Here is a 15540-nt window from a genome sequence, read left to right as displayed (position 1 = left end):
CATATGTGAGAAAGGGGTAGATAAGCCCATAGTAAGCAGCCAAGGTCACTCTGGTATCAGCAAACTTTGATAGGTTTCCCCGAGCTTAGTTTCCTACAGACGAGCTCAATATGATCGTGGAAGCTTAATTTATTGTCAATCTGAACGCTTAGAAACTTTAGCGAGTTACCAGATGAAATCTCTTCATCCCCCAAACGGAATGTAATATGCTCCATATCCTGAGAACTTCTGATAGAAAAATTAATCATTTGAGTTTTCTCGTTATTTACTAAGAGCTGGTTATGCTGAAACCACTGAGATATTTTGTGTGTTTCTTCAGAAGCCAGAGTCACGAGGTCCAAGTGATTTGGGGCTTTCACTGTAAGAGATGTATTGTCTGCAAAAAGACCTATTTCCTATTTTTTAAATGCAGAAATGGTTTGGAATTTGGACATGTCATTACTTTATAAATATTAAAATATAAGACATTGGCAATTGTTATGTCTAGCAAAAATAGAACACTACTTTTAAGGGTTGGAATCTATCCTCTTCTAGGATAGATGGAATTTGAACTCGTGTCCAAAATCCTGCTAACCTTTAAAATCATCCATCTTCAATAACAAACTTTTGGTTTAACAATTTAACTTGGTGAAATGTTTCAAATAAGTTAAGTATAATGAGGCATATTAACTTATTATACAAAAGAAAAAATATTATTCTTGGCAACAAACATGCCCAATCATAGTGCCTACCTTGTAAATGAAAGACCCTGTAACTAAATGCAATTTATTTGCTTGAAAGTGAGTATTCTCTTAGTTTAAAATTCCAACTACAGTTAAGAACTCCAAGACTAAACCTGAATTGTAGCCTAAATGGAAACAAAAGTTGCATAATAATACAATTGACATACTGACTTATTTTTATTAATAACAAATTGTTAAAACATATTACTTGACATTTTTATGTGCCTTTTTTAGATCATGGACTCTGGTTATTTCACGCAGTCCCAACAGAAATCTTCACATTCCAGTGTTGACTATGTGAGTATGTACTGTTGTAAGTTGCTTCTAATTAGATCCAGCTAACTGGAACCAAAATATTTTGGAGACTTGGGGTGATGACATTTCAACATGCGATTTTTACATTTGGTCAAACATTGGCCTGTCGTTCCCAGTCAATATTGTTACTATACATAAGACTGTGGAATTGATCTAATCATATTTAACCCTTAAAGCATGGCATACGGATTTGTTAGTACCATTAGAATTACACTAAACGTGGAATACGGATTTATCAGTATTGTCTTTTAGTCTGACGATGTGTGAAATGGCATGTAGGTACAGTCAGATGGTGTACCTCCTTGTAGAATGCAGCACCCAGTTCCACTAAATCTTTTTAAAAAATTATTTCTTCAAAAAAATAAATTATACTTAAGCAAAATCAGAATTTAAAATATCTAAATGTACGTTAGTTATATTTAGACCACATTTTTTTTCTGCGCTTTAAAAATTAAATAACTCTCCCCATTGCTCTAAAAAGTTATGCTGTTAAAAAGCCAAGTCATACAGTTTATTAGAACATACTTATACAGGACGTTCTTCCAAAATGATTTCTATAGTTACATTTTAGAGTAAGTTACAAAGTACCTTTATTCGTAAAATGTGTTTTATGTATGAAACAGAATAATGCATTTATGGCTGATTCTAAAAAAATGGTGTAACAGTACCATATACTTTTCTCTATCTACAAAAAAACTTTCTTTGAAGAAAACAAGTGACCTGAAACCTCTAATAGGATATCTTGTACTGTTTTAGTCTTTTATTTTATTTGTCAATGGTCATAGAACTTGATCCAACAGTTATGTGGTTCTTTATACTCATCATCATGAACGCTTATCAGACTCGAGTTAAAGCAATTTGTAGGTTTTCTACTACACTACTTAAAAGTATTTACAAAGAGGTGATAGACTTATAAATGGTGTTGTCATTGATGTCACCAGTCCATATTTATATATTATTAAAGGGAAAATTTATCTGAATGTTGAAAATTTTTAGGTAGATCATTGGTCTATAAATTTTCAGACCGGTGATCTACCTAAAACATTTTAACTGGAGTGTTTATTGTATCACAATAAGTGTTTGAATTATCTACGTTATTATCTCCAATCATCTAGTAAAATGTTTGTAAGGCTTAAAATATTGGAGATTTTTTTTACATACAGTGGAGTCCCGCTAATCCGAACTGATTGGGACCGAACCCAGTTTGGATTACGCGATTGTTTGGATTAGCCGGAATGGAAAAAAAACACGGTTTTAAGTATGAGAATGAGTCTGGTTTGTTATAAAAGTGTCAACATTGTTTATTAAAACACGTTTTCTGACTGTTGTACTGTATTTAATGCAACAAATGTGTTGGACTGCGAATACTAAGCACAGTTAGTATGTTACAGTACACCGTACTTCACTTTTGTAGCATACATTGGACACGTCCACACGCTAAGGACCGTTTGGATTAACCAGATGTTGGATTAAACGTGTTCGGATTAGTGGGTCTCCACTGTACATGATATATTTTCTACATATATTGCAAAATTGTTTAGATGATTCTCTGATTTTTTAATACAATTATGAGTGTAAACCATCATAGGCCAGATATACTTTTACTTTACCAGATAGTAAGTAAAGTAAAAGTATACCAAATACAATATTTAATATTTTAGGCCAGTATCACACGAACATAGGTTTAGTAAGATAGTACAATATTTCATTGTTTAGATATGAAGTTAAGCACTCTGTATGTCTTAACGTTTTGATCATAACTTGAAGACCGACCTCCTGCTCCACTGCTGATCGGTTTATCTGATGATTTTGCACTGGTGTGTGTGTGCAGGCTATCATGCAAGCTGCAACATTTCAAGCAGCAAACATGTCTTGACCAGATCGATTGAAGGATAAAAATTATACATATCACTATACTTTCTCAATACCTCACAAGTGTAAATGTAAATATTTAAAATGTTTGAGTTACAAAAAATTGGTTTGCAGGGACCAGCTGGAACCATTGTCAAGGTTCAGATGAAGAATTTCATGTGCCATGACAATTTAGAGGTGAAGTTAAATTCTCGGATAAATTTCATCTGTGGAAAAAATGGCAGTGGAAAGTCCGCTATCCAGACAGCGATAGCGGTTGGTCTGGGAGGCAAAGCTTTGGCTACCAATAGAGGCTCTTCTTTGAAAGGTTTGTTGTATTCTATTTTAATGTAAGCCTGACATGATGTAAATATTTAAGATTTATTCCTTTTAGCTCTAATTAATGTCTGAAAATTGGATGTCATTTGTGTTTCTTGAATGCTTGATATATGTCATATAGGATACTGGATATTTCTTTGAAATACAAATTCTCGTATATCAAACACATGCACATATGTAGTTAATGGCGTAACTGTCCACATGTCAATATTGTATACAATACTTTAATATTACCTTACTCATTTTATTCATCTTTGTTATGTAAATCATTCTTTTTTCATTTGTTGATATTATTTAGCATTGTTGTACTTATTTAATTATAAATGATCAGTGATTTCTTATGTCGCTAACGATGTATGGACTTACAGAACAAGTAATTTTGATTTGTGTATAAACAAGAATTGTGTTAGTAATCTTAAATCTATTAAAAGAAAGGTGATAATCTATCAATCATAAGTTTTTCAATTGGGTGTCATAGTTTAGCTATAATAATTGATACTAGTTTTAATATATATACTATAATGATTAGTTCAGTCTAGAACTACAAAAAACAATAAATTGAATGTCTTGTAGAGATAAAATGAACATCCAGTGTTACCTTGAACAAATTTTTTTAGTGTATGTTCTACTACGGTCTATAAATAACTCAATTTTTTTCCAAACTAATCAAAATAAGATTATAGTGTTCTCCCAGATCATTTCAGCTGATAAGTCAAAATTTTAACTTGCCTAATTTTTAGTATAGACCCAAAACAATGTATTAAAGTAAATCTCAGGTAATTATAAACAGCTTTTATCCTTTCACGGTTTTCAATATGTTTTAAAGTTTTAAGACAGTGGACTTTCAAACTTTGAAAAAGGAATAGTTTATGTATAAGTTATATAAATATTATAGTTCAAAACAAAGAAGTGTTTTTGAATTCTCAGGCTATTTGCAATAATGTTTGTCCTTACATATTTTTGGATATATCATAAGATTTCCAGTGGACATATACATTTTTAAGTAGTGTACAACATTGCAGGAATAATTGTGAACACGATAAGTACTGTAGTTCTAAATAGTTTCAGACTTAACGTGGTACAGAGACAGTATTTACACATAACCGAGTCGAGTTTGTTTGACAGTCTTAACCAATAAAACTTTTCAAGATGGCGGTCATTCACATCTAGGAAAAATTTCTGTCTTGGGAATTTCATAACATAAATCAAAATCGAGACTTTTCATAAAATAGTCAAGCAATTTCTAGCAACATTTTATTCTTACTTTTTTCAATAACTCTTAAGGTTTCAAGATGGTGGCCATCTAAAGTTATAGAAGTATACAATTGAATCGTTATAAGTGAAAATGTTTTTAAATCATTTCAAATTGATTGTACCTAATTAAAATTCACGTTTTCAAAAAGAAATTAACATGCTTATAACAATTTTTGTCTTGTAAGGTTTCAGGATTGTGGATTTCAAAATCGTTTTAAGTGTTATGATCATATATATAACAATATTGTGAGTTATTGTCCCATCAGTGTTGTGCAAATTAAACATCAAAACTAATAATGCATCTTCAATACTTACTTCAATTAATTATACATCATGACATTTAGAGATGACTGGTCCATGTGAAATCTACCTTTCTTCCAACTGAGCTGGAAAGGATATTTATATTTAGTTTGAAAAAAGATTACAAATTTGGAAATGTTCAACTGAGAAAAAAAAAACAGGAACTTGAAAAGAGGTTTTGAATGGCCACCCTGTATAGTTAGTCCATTATTTTGGAGTATGTAATCTAATACGTAGATGTACTGGCATTGCAGTTATTTTGAAGCATGAAAGTACAGTAATATGTGAGTTATGACTGCAGAAAATTCTTGTAATGAGTTAGTTTTCAGTAAGGCTTCAATTTTCTCAAATGTTGTGTTCTTGGCCTCATGGGTTTATGAACACATAATATTTCAAGAATTAAACTGATTGGATGTCATTGGCTTGCGGGAGGATCCGGTGAGGTGTTGGGACAAATAAGAGCTTATAAAAATGCCATTGTGATTTCATTTTTACCATACTCTAACTTTATTGCCAGTAATAATTTACATTATATAGCATAACTTATTCCGTAAGATAAACATTTTTGCTTCTACGCCACAATAACACATTCAAACATACAATTTTACATTAATTCACCATTTGTTTCCCTTTCCAACACCAGTTTAAATTCTCAAAAAGCATGGTCTTTCAATTATCAGCTAAGGATTTGGTGTCATTATAAATTGCCTTTGATGTCAAAACACCTTTCAGAAAAATTTTTTACGCCTAGGGTGTTGAAGAATTTTTTATGAAATTGAACAGTTGTTTGATGAAGTGGATACCAGCCTGTGAGGACAAGTGTTGATAACTACCGTTCTGTGTCTGCCTGTTCGTTAGTTGTCTCTGCCCTTTGTTTCATATCTGTGAATGTTCTGTCCTCTTCTCAGTGCACATTTCGACATACAGAAAAATATTGTTTCAAAAATATAGATATTTGGCAGAGTCAACAACTCAACAAGACTCTGAAATTCATGAGAACTTTTATTTTTAGTTTGTAAGCTACATAAATTGATTATTTACACCATAACGAGTAGTTGATTATTAATCAAGAACTGTTTTGTTGTTTTAATGTTTTAGATCTCATCAAGAGTGAGAAGTCTTCTTGTACAATAATCATTGTGATCTCCAACCAGGGGCCAGTCGCTTACAAGCCGCAAGAGTACGGCCCCCTCATTCAGGTGGAGAGAGGTTTCTCCCAGACCTCTTCACTTGGTTACAAGATCAAAAACTCAGCAGGTCAGTATAGATTACTACGATGTGTGTACAGTTTCACTGTTTGGCTTACTTGACATCCAAACGTATTGTCCAGAAGTTATTACGTATTACGTTATTATTTGTTACGTATTTCCTAAGAAGAAAATGTTTTAATTTTCCAAAATAAGAATTTATTGTTTTGGTACTATCTGGAATACTTATGGGACGTTTCCACTTAACGAAATGATTTTGACAAATTTGCCATGCAGGCGTAATTAAAAATAAAGTAATTATAATAAAGTACTCTGATTGATTATCTCATTTTTTAAATTTTATACCTTGTAGGTGTTTACCATGAAACCATGTTTTTAATCTAAAAAACTAAATGGCTTGTTAGGGAAGTACAAAACTGATGAATAGAAATAACCTTTACCTCCATTAACAAAATATCAGCAAGTTTAATAATAAAAAGCAAAATACCAAGAGTGATAAGTAAAGAATATATATATTTATATAAAATTTTGTTGTTGTTATCTTAAAATAACTAATTTAATGGTATTTCATCAGCAAATTTGTGTTTTTATTTAACAGTATTCTTACTATGTTTTACTTGACACTATTCTTGTACATGATGTGCGTTTCACAAATAAAGACTTTTTGAATGTTGAACGGTCCTAAAAATACCACATATTCCCCCTATTAAAAAATTGTCAACAAACGTTTTTAATTTGTGATGTAATCATTTAAATATGATTAGGCTCTGATAAAGGACGTGGGTCTAGTGGGCTACTTATTCACCTGCTGCTGTAATTGTATATTAGATATTGGCTAAAAATGAAGACAAATTAATTCTTATTCAGTAGACCTAGAGACTCTAGTTATCAGGGTGACAAGTCTTTGCTTATTCTGGAAAAACGTGCAAATTCATCTGGAACTGGCATACAAACTTCAGTTGTACTGATTGTGCAGGGTGACGATTTCAAGGTAAAACTATTTGAAACAAAGTGATAATTCTGATAAGTAAAAGAAGAACGTCATCTAAGAGCGAGCTGCATCAAAGAAATCGTGTATTCACAACCATCGTTATGATAAATCAAAGCATACTGAGGGTTGCCGTCAACTGTACTTGATTTCTTCTGCAGTCCTCATATTTGCTGATTTTCACGTTACACTTTAGCAAGCACTGGTCCAGGAGTCAACCAAGAGACGGAAAAGTTGTACTTTTTAAAGTTAATCTTGGTTGGAGAAAAAATCATATTGTGTCCAGTTGATAGATGTGCACAACAATTTACACACAAAAATTAGTGTTTTGAGTGCACACATGATCTTCTTCTCAGCGTATCATTCATGTGTTCAATATGACCATTTCCAGGAGTATTGTAGAGATGTTAGTTAGGCTGGTTCCAATTCCGTTAGAACACAGAAATGATTGTATCTGTAACATAAGAGTTGCCTCACAATCTGATTGTATGTACATGGGAGAGTATTGTAGAGATGTTAGTTAGGCTGGTTCCAATTCCGTTAGAACACAGAAATGATTTCATCTGTAACATAAGAGATGCCTCACAATCTGATTGTATGTACATGGGAGAGTATTGTAGAGATGTTAGTTAGGCTGGTTCCAATTCCGTTAGAACACAGAAATGATTTCATCTGTAACATAAGAGTTGCCTCACAATCTGATTGTATGTACATGGGAGAGTATTGTAGAGATGTTAGTTAGGCTGGTTCCGATTCCGTTAGAACACAGAAATGATTGTATCTGTAACATAAGAGATGCCTCACAATCTGATTGTATGTACATGGGAGAGTATTGTAGAGATGTTAGTTAGGCTGGTTCCAATTCCGTTAGAACACAGAAATGATTGTATCTGTAACATAAGAGTTGCCTCACAATCTGATTGTATGTACATGGGAGAGTATTGTAGAGATGTTAGTTAGGCTGGTTCCAATTCCGTTAGAACACAGAAATGATTGTATCTGTAACATAAGAGTTGCCTCACAATCTGATTGTATGTACATGGGAGAGTATTGTAGAGATGTTAGTTAGGCTGGTTCCAATTCCGTTAGAACACAGAAATGATTTCATCTGTAACATAAGAGTTGCCTCACAATCTGATTGTATGTACATGGGAGAGTATTGTAGAGATGTTAGTTAGGCTGGTTCCAATTCCGTTAGAACACAGAAATGATTTCATCTGTAACATAAGAGTTGCCTCACAATCTGATTGTATGTACATGGGAGAGTATTGTAGAGATGTTAGTTAGGCTGGTTCCAATTCCGTTAGAACACAGAAATGATTTCATCTGTAACATAAGAGTTGCCTCACAATCTGATTGTATGTACATGGGAGAGTATTGTAGAGATGTTAGTTAGGCTGGTTCCAATTCCGTTAGAACACAGAAATGATTTCATCTGTAACATAAGAGTTGCCTCACAATCTGATTGTATGTACATGGGAGAGTATTGTAGAGATGTTAGTTAGGCTGGTTCCAATTCCGTTAGAACACAGAAATGATTGTATCTGTAACATAAGAGTTGCCTCACAATCTGATTGTATGTACATGGGAGAGTAGAGACATTCCAATTCCGTTAGAACACAGAAATGATTGTATCTGTAACATAAGAGTTGCCTCACAATCTGATTGTATGTACATGGGAGAGTATTGTAGAGATGTTAGTTAGGCTGGTTCCAATTCCGTTAGAACACAGAAATGATTTCATCTGTAACATAAGAGTTGCCTCACAATCTGATTGTATGTACATGGGAGAGTATTGTAGAGATGTTAGTTAGGCTGGTTCCAATTCCGTTAGAACACAGAAATGATTTCATCTGTAACATAAGAGTTGCCTCACAATCTGATTGTATGTACATGGGAGAGTATTGTAGAGATGTTAGTTAGGCTGGTTCCGAATTCCGTTAGAACACAGAAATGATTTCATCTGTAACATAAGAGTTGCCTCACAATCTGATTGTATGTACATGGGAGAGTATTGTAGAGATGTTAGTTAGGCTGGTTCCAATTCCGTTAGAACACAGAAATGATTTCATCTGTAACATAAGAGTTGCCTCACAATCTGATTGTATGTACATGGGAGAGTATTGTAGAGATGTTAGTTAGGCTGGTTCCGATTCCGTTAGAACACAGAAATGATTGTATCTGTAACATAAGAGTTGCCTCACAATCTGATTGTATGTACATGGGAGAGTATTGTAGAGATGTTAGTTAGGCTGGTTCCAATTCCGTTAGAACACAGAAATGATTTCATCTGTAACATAAGAGTTGCCTCACAATCTGATTGTATGTACATGGGAGAGTATTGTAGAGATGTTAGTTAGGCTGGTTCCAATTCCGTTAGAACACAGAAATGATTTCATCTGTAACATAAGAGTTGCCTCACAATCTGATTGTATGTACATGGGAGAGTATTGTAGAGATGTTAGTTAGGCTGGTTCCAATTCCGTTAGAACACAGAAATGATTTCATCTGTAACATAAGAGTTGCCTCACAATCTGATTGTATGTACATGGGAGAGTATTGTAGAGATGTTAGTTAGGCTGGTTCCAATTCCGTTAGAACACAGAAATGATTTCATCTGTAACATAAGAGTTGCCTCACAATCTGATTGTATGTACATGGGAGAGTATTGTAGAGATGTTAGTTAGGCTGGTTCCAATTCCGTTAGAACACAGAAATGATTTCATCTGTAACATAAGAGTTGCCTCACAATCTGATTGTATGTACATGGGAGAGTATTGTAGAGATGTTAGTTAGGCTGGTTCCAATTCCGTTAGAACACAGAAATGATTTCAGCTGTAACATAAGAGTTGCCTCACAATCTGATTGTATGTACATGGGAGAGTATTGTAGAGATGTTAGTTAGGCTGGTTCCGATTCCGTTAGAACACAGAAATGATTTCATCTGTAACATAAGAGTTGCCTCACAATCTGATTGTATGTACATGGGAGAGTATTGTAGAGATGTTAGTTAGGCTGGTTCCGATTCTGTTAGAACGCAGAAATGATTTCAGCTGTAACATAAGAGTTGCCTCACAATCTGATTGTATGTACATGGGAGAGTATTGTAGAGATGTTAGTTAGGCTGGTTCCGATTCTGTTAGAACGCAGAAATGATTTCAGCTGTAACATAAGAGTTGCCTCACAATCTGATTGTATGTACATGGGAGAGTATTGTAGAGATGTTAGTTAGGCTGGTTCCGATTCCGTTAGAACACAGAAATGATTTCATCTGTAACATAAGAGTTGCCTCACAATCTGATTGTATGTACATGGGAGAGTATTGTAGAGATGTTAGTTAGGCTGGTTCCGATTCCGTTAGAACACAGAAATGATTTCATCTGTAACATAAGAGTTGCCTCACAATCTGATTGTATGTACATGGGAGAGTATTGTAGAGATGTTAGTTAGGCTGGTTCCGATTCTGTTAGAACGCAGAAATGATTTCAGCTGTAACATAAGAGTTGCCTCACAATCTGATTGTATGTACATGGGAGAGTATTGTAGAGATGTTAGTTAGGCTGGTTCCGATTCCGTTAGAACACAGAAATGATTTCATCTGTAACATAAGAGTTGCCTCACAATCTGATTGTATGTACATGGGAGAGTATTGTAGAGATGTTAGTTAGGCTGGTTCCAATTCCGTTAGAACACAGAAATGATTTCATCTGTAACATAAGAGTTGCCTCACAATCTGATTGTATGTACATGGGAGAGTATTGTAGAGATGTTAGTTAGGCTGGTTCCAATTCCGTTAGAACACAGAAATGATTTCATCTGTAACATAAGAGTTGCCTCACAATCTGATTGTATGTACATGGGAGAGTATTGTAGAGATGTTAGTTAGGCTGGTTCCAATTCCGTTAGAACACAGAAATGATTTCATCTGTAACATAAGAGTTGCCTCACAATCTGATTGTATGTACATGGGAGAGTATTGTAGAGATGTTAGTTAGGCTGGTTCCAATTCCGTTAGAACACAGAAATGATTTCATCTGTAACATAAGAGTTGCCTCACAATCTGATTGTATGTACATGGGAGAGTATTGTAGAGATGTTAGTTAGGCTGGTTCCGATTCCGTTAGAACACAGAAATGATTTCATCTGTAACATAAGAGTTGCCTCACAATCTGATTGTATGTACATGGGAGAGTATTGTAGAGATGTTAGTTAGGCTGGTTCCGATTCCGTTAGAACACAGAAATGATTTCATCTGTAACATAAGAGTTGCCTCACAATCTGATTGTATGTACATGGGAGAGTATTGTAGAGATGTTAGTTAGGCTGGTTCCAATTCCGTTAGAACACAGAAATGATTTCATCTGTAACATAAGAGTTGCCTCACAATCTGATTGTATGTACATGGGAGAGTATTGTAGAGATGTTAGTTAGGCTGGTTCCAATTCCGTTAGAACACAGAAATGATTTCATCTGTAACATAAGAGTTGCCTCACAATCTGATTGTATGTACATGGGAGAGTATTGTAGAGATGTTAGTTAGGCTGGTTCCAATTCCGTTAGAACACAGAAATGATTGTATCTGTAACATAAGAGTTGCCTCACAATCTGATTGTATGTACATGGGAGAGTATTGTAGAGATGTTAGTTAGGCTGGTTCCGATTCCGTTAGAACACAGAAATGATTTCATCTGTAACATAAGAGTTGCCTCACAATCTGATTGTATGTACATGGGAGAGTATTGTAGAGATGTTAGTTAGGCTGGTTCCAATTCCGTTAGAACGCAGAAATGATTGTATCTGTAACATAAGAGTTGCCTCACAATCTGATTGTATGTACATGGGCTTCATAAAAATTCAGGCAATTTTTTGAAGACATTCTACAACACTAGTTGGAGACACATTGAACAAAACATTTGCAAGTGTGTAACAAGAAAATTCATCAATGGTCACCGGTAGGGTTGTTCCGATACTACGAAAGTGCCGATACCAGTACTTGTATCGGTATCGGTAAAAAAGTCCTCGATACTACTCAGGTATTGGAGAAAAGTATCGATACCTGATAGTATTGAGTACAACTTTTCAATCCACATCCGAATGTAGTCATTCGTGGTAAATTTCGTGTTACGCAGTTGTCTTCATACTGTTGTTAAGACACTATATCAAACAACAACCCCAGAGAATTATTAATATTAGTTTAAGGTTAAAGACAGTGTAGTGCATGTTATTGTGAGAAAAATGTCTTAACAATTAGTGAAACTAAAGGAGTTGGAGGGGGAAATATGATTTAACAGATGTGTCTTTAAAATACCGTATTTAGTAATTAAACCTATAAGTTACAAATTGTGTTTAGTAATATTAACCTCTAAGTTATAAATTGTGTACAAAAAGTTCAAGTTGCTAGTGCAAAAGTGTTTAACATCTTAAAGAACATTAACAACAGGCTAAAGTATTCAGATCATTCGATACCAAGTACTGTCTTCCGAAACCAAGTAAGTATCAAAACAAGACTATAGATACCAAGTACATTTGGTATCAATACTTTACTTGTATCGGAACAACTCTAGTCACAGGATACATATTTCATGATTTTGTTGTACATGCAGACTGTTGAAATCTAATTTAATCTTATATAGAATAATTTGCCGTGAGCTTTTATACATCGTTGAGTGAGTATGATAGATCTTGTTTCTTAATGGGTGACAAGAGATTGGTGAAGTTGATATAGTCCTGTTATATTACCAGTATTAAGCAGAGCAATGTGTCATCATTTTTGTCAACATTTTCAATACCTGGGCGGTAAAGTAGCCTTCGTAAACGGAACTAATTCCAACATCCATCCAATGATTTCATTATTCTTAATCTTATTGGTGTAAGATTTTCGTTTTCAGTTTTTAATAATTTTTTTATAAAAAAAATACTGTTTCTTGAAAGGTTTAGCTTAAAAATAAATGGACAATTATTTATTTTTGAATACTTCTTGCCCAAAATGCTAAAATCCACTTGACATTTTTTAACAACGATTGCTAGTTTAGGGTTAATCCCACAGTTCAACCCATTCAATCCCATCATTCACTGTAGATGAAATAGGGAAAAAGGTTAGGTTTTAACATGGAAGAGCAGGCTTAAAAAATTGAGTTTGATAACATATTTTATCTAATATATTATGTATTGATTTAACCTTTTTACAGCACTGGGATGCATCTTGGCTTCATTTCGTTGTGCAATTTTCTCCTGGATGTTATATTGCAGGCCGTTTTTAAATATACACAATTTAATAACATTTCTGTATGTGCTTTGCTTGCAGGAAGGATAGTCTCTACAAAGAAAGCAGAGCTAGATAAAATTCTCGCTCAATTCAACATCCAGACCGAAAACCCAGTGTGTATCCTGCACCAAGATGTCGCAAGGAACTTCCTGAACTCCTCTGATCCAAAAAACAAGTTCATGTTTTACTTGAAAGCCTCCCGTTTTGACGAGATCAACAGTATATACTCTGAAAATAGATTGAGAATATATGCTGTAACGGAGTCCATCGAAAGGAAGTTTGAGGTAAATAGTCTTTTCGGCTCAGTCAGAAGAGGTAGATAGTTTTTTGTGACGACTGAAATATCATTAATGTATTCTCGTGGTATTTCCATTTATTCAGTATGTCAAAAACCGTTCAAGATAGAAAAAAAAATGTTTAGGAAATGTTATAAGCATTACAGAACTTTGTTTGAAGTTTATTTTTGACAATGGAAAGAAACAGGATTTTTCCAGACATTTACCATCGTTTAGATCTCGAAACGTAATGTTACTGATTTTTTTTTTTGTATCACTAAACAATGGTAAATGTCTGGAAAAACCAAGAAATTATGTATTCTATAATACAATTAATATATTTGTGTGTATAGTAAAAATTTAAGATGCAGTAGTACAAAACATAAAACAAAAGAATAATTGCATCCAGGTTTCCTAAACACATTCAAACTTCAGTGCAGAATCTCAAAAAAGCCTTTGTGTCTTCTTTTTCTAATAGCCATCTTTTAACTTCTTTTTTGAAAAATTGTGAGGTTTTGGAGTTTTTAATGCTGTGGGGTAACATGTTAAAAATCTTTGGACCTATAAAAATAAAAGTTTTTCCAAACATAGTTTTATTGATTTTTGGTCTTATGTAAATAGAGTTGGTAGCAGCACGAGTGTAAAGTTGAAATTGTTTATTTCCATCATTTCCACTTTGGATGTAGAATATTTTCAAAACTTTAAATATAAAAAGGTGTTTGAGAGGGCGGATATTAGTTACTCAGAATAAAGGTATGGAGGATTCTCTATGATGCTTAAGTGTGATTATTCTTACAAAATGTTTTTGAATTACTTCTATTAGTTGCAGTGAGACATTGCCAGCTGCTCCCCAGACCTCAATAAAAGTTGAAATTGTTTATTTCCATCATTTCCACTTTGGATGTAGAATATTTTCAAAACTTTAAATATAAAAAGGTGTTTGAGAGGGCGGATATTAGTTACTCAGAATAAAGGTATGGAGGATTCTCTATGATGCTTAAGTGTGATTATTCTTACAAAATGTTTTTGAATTACTTCTATTAGTTGCAGTGAGACATTGCCAGCTGCTCCCCAGACCTCAATACCGTATATCAATCTTGAATGAATTAAAGAAAAATATTAAACTCCAAGTAGTTCATCATTTAAGAGATTTAGTAAAAAATAGAATGTTCTTATGCTCTTACGTAATAGTGCTTGTAACTGATTAATATGTTGTTTCCAAGAAACATTTTCATCCAAAGTTACACCTAAATATTTAACATTTGCTATCTGTTTAATTTCTGAGCAAAGGCAATCTTGAGTTCTGCAACAATTAAAATAAGTGTGAAATTTCAGTGTATCTTGAAAGTAAAAAGTTTTAAGGTAAAACTTTACAAAATTAGTTTTATCTGTGTTAATTATCATTTGGTTACTATCACACCATGAGCTTAGTCTGTAAATCTGCCTTAATATGTTCCTAAATTATTTGCCATGATCGTTGTACGTATTGAAGGGCAATATCATCCGCAAAAGCTATGATTTTTCTGTGAAAGCTATGAATTAATGTATTGTAAACAATGTGATATATGTTGTGGTGTTAATAACATAATGATACCAATCGTTTATTCAGTTCAAGGAGACTGGCAATTAAAAATCAATTCCATTTTAAAATATGAATGTTTTACTTCAATTTATTAAGACTTGATTTACACTTTCAGGGCTTGAAAGAAGTATTTAGTGATGTAATTGAAATGAAGAAAAAGCTAAAGACTCTGGAAGAAGCCAAAGAGAAAGACAGACTCCGGATCAATCTTGAAAATGAGATGCTTTGGGCTGTGGTAAGTAAGAGTAAATGCTTACTTAGGCCTAGTAAATGTTTTTTTTTTTAACTTAATAGGACTAGCAGTGTTCTTTTTTATATTTGTTTATTGATTATGGAAGGTTTGAAAGGTTAATAGGATTTCGGACACTTGCTGCCGTTTATGTAATTAGTAGTATGGTAAAGTGTAAATTTACTATGTTGTACTTACTATAATTTACAATA

The 15540-nt window shown here is 33.6% G+C and overlaps 1 protein-coding gene across 1 annotated transcript in view; it reads left to right on the top strand.

The window, feature by feature from the left end:
- The window catches only part of LOC124355373 (structural maintenance of chromosomes protein 6), a 51022-nt gene that overhangs the window by 6108 nt on the left and 29374 nt on the right, over nucleotides 1–15540 (top strand). The window contains 5 exon segments of the mRNA XM_046806490.1: nucleotides 957–1019; nucleotides 3024–3216; nucleotides 5880–6038; nucleotides 13282–13526; nucleotides 15215–15334. Of these exon segments, the coding sequence (XP_046662446.1) occupies nucleotides 960–1019; nucleotides 3024–3216; nucleotides 5880–6038; nucleotides 13282–13526; nucleotides 15215–15334 (777 nt within the window). The 5' untranslated portion in view covers nucleotides 957–959.

Source organism: Homalodisca vitripennis, chromosome 2, assembly GCF_021130785.1.
Source record: "Homalodisca vitripennis isolate AUS2020 chromosome 2, UT_GWSS_2.1, whole genome shotgun sequence".
In the NCBI taxonomy this organism is placed as follows: domain Eukaryota; kingdom Metazoa; phylum Arthropoda; class Insecta; order Hemiptera; family Cicadellidae; genus Homalodisca; species Homalodisca vitripennis.
The sequence above is the reverse complement of the archived record's forward strand: the minus strand, read 5'-3'. Positions and strand labels throughout refer to the sequence as shown.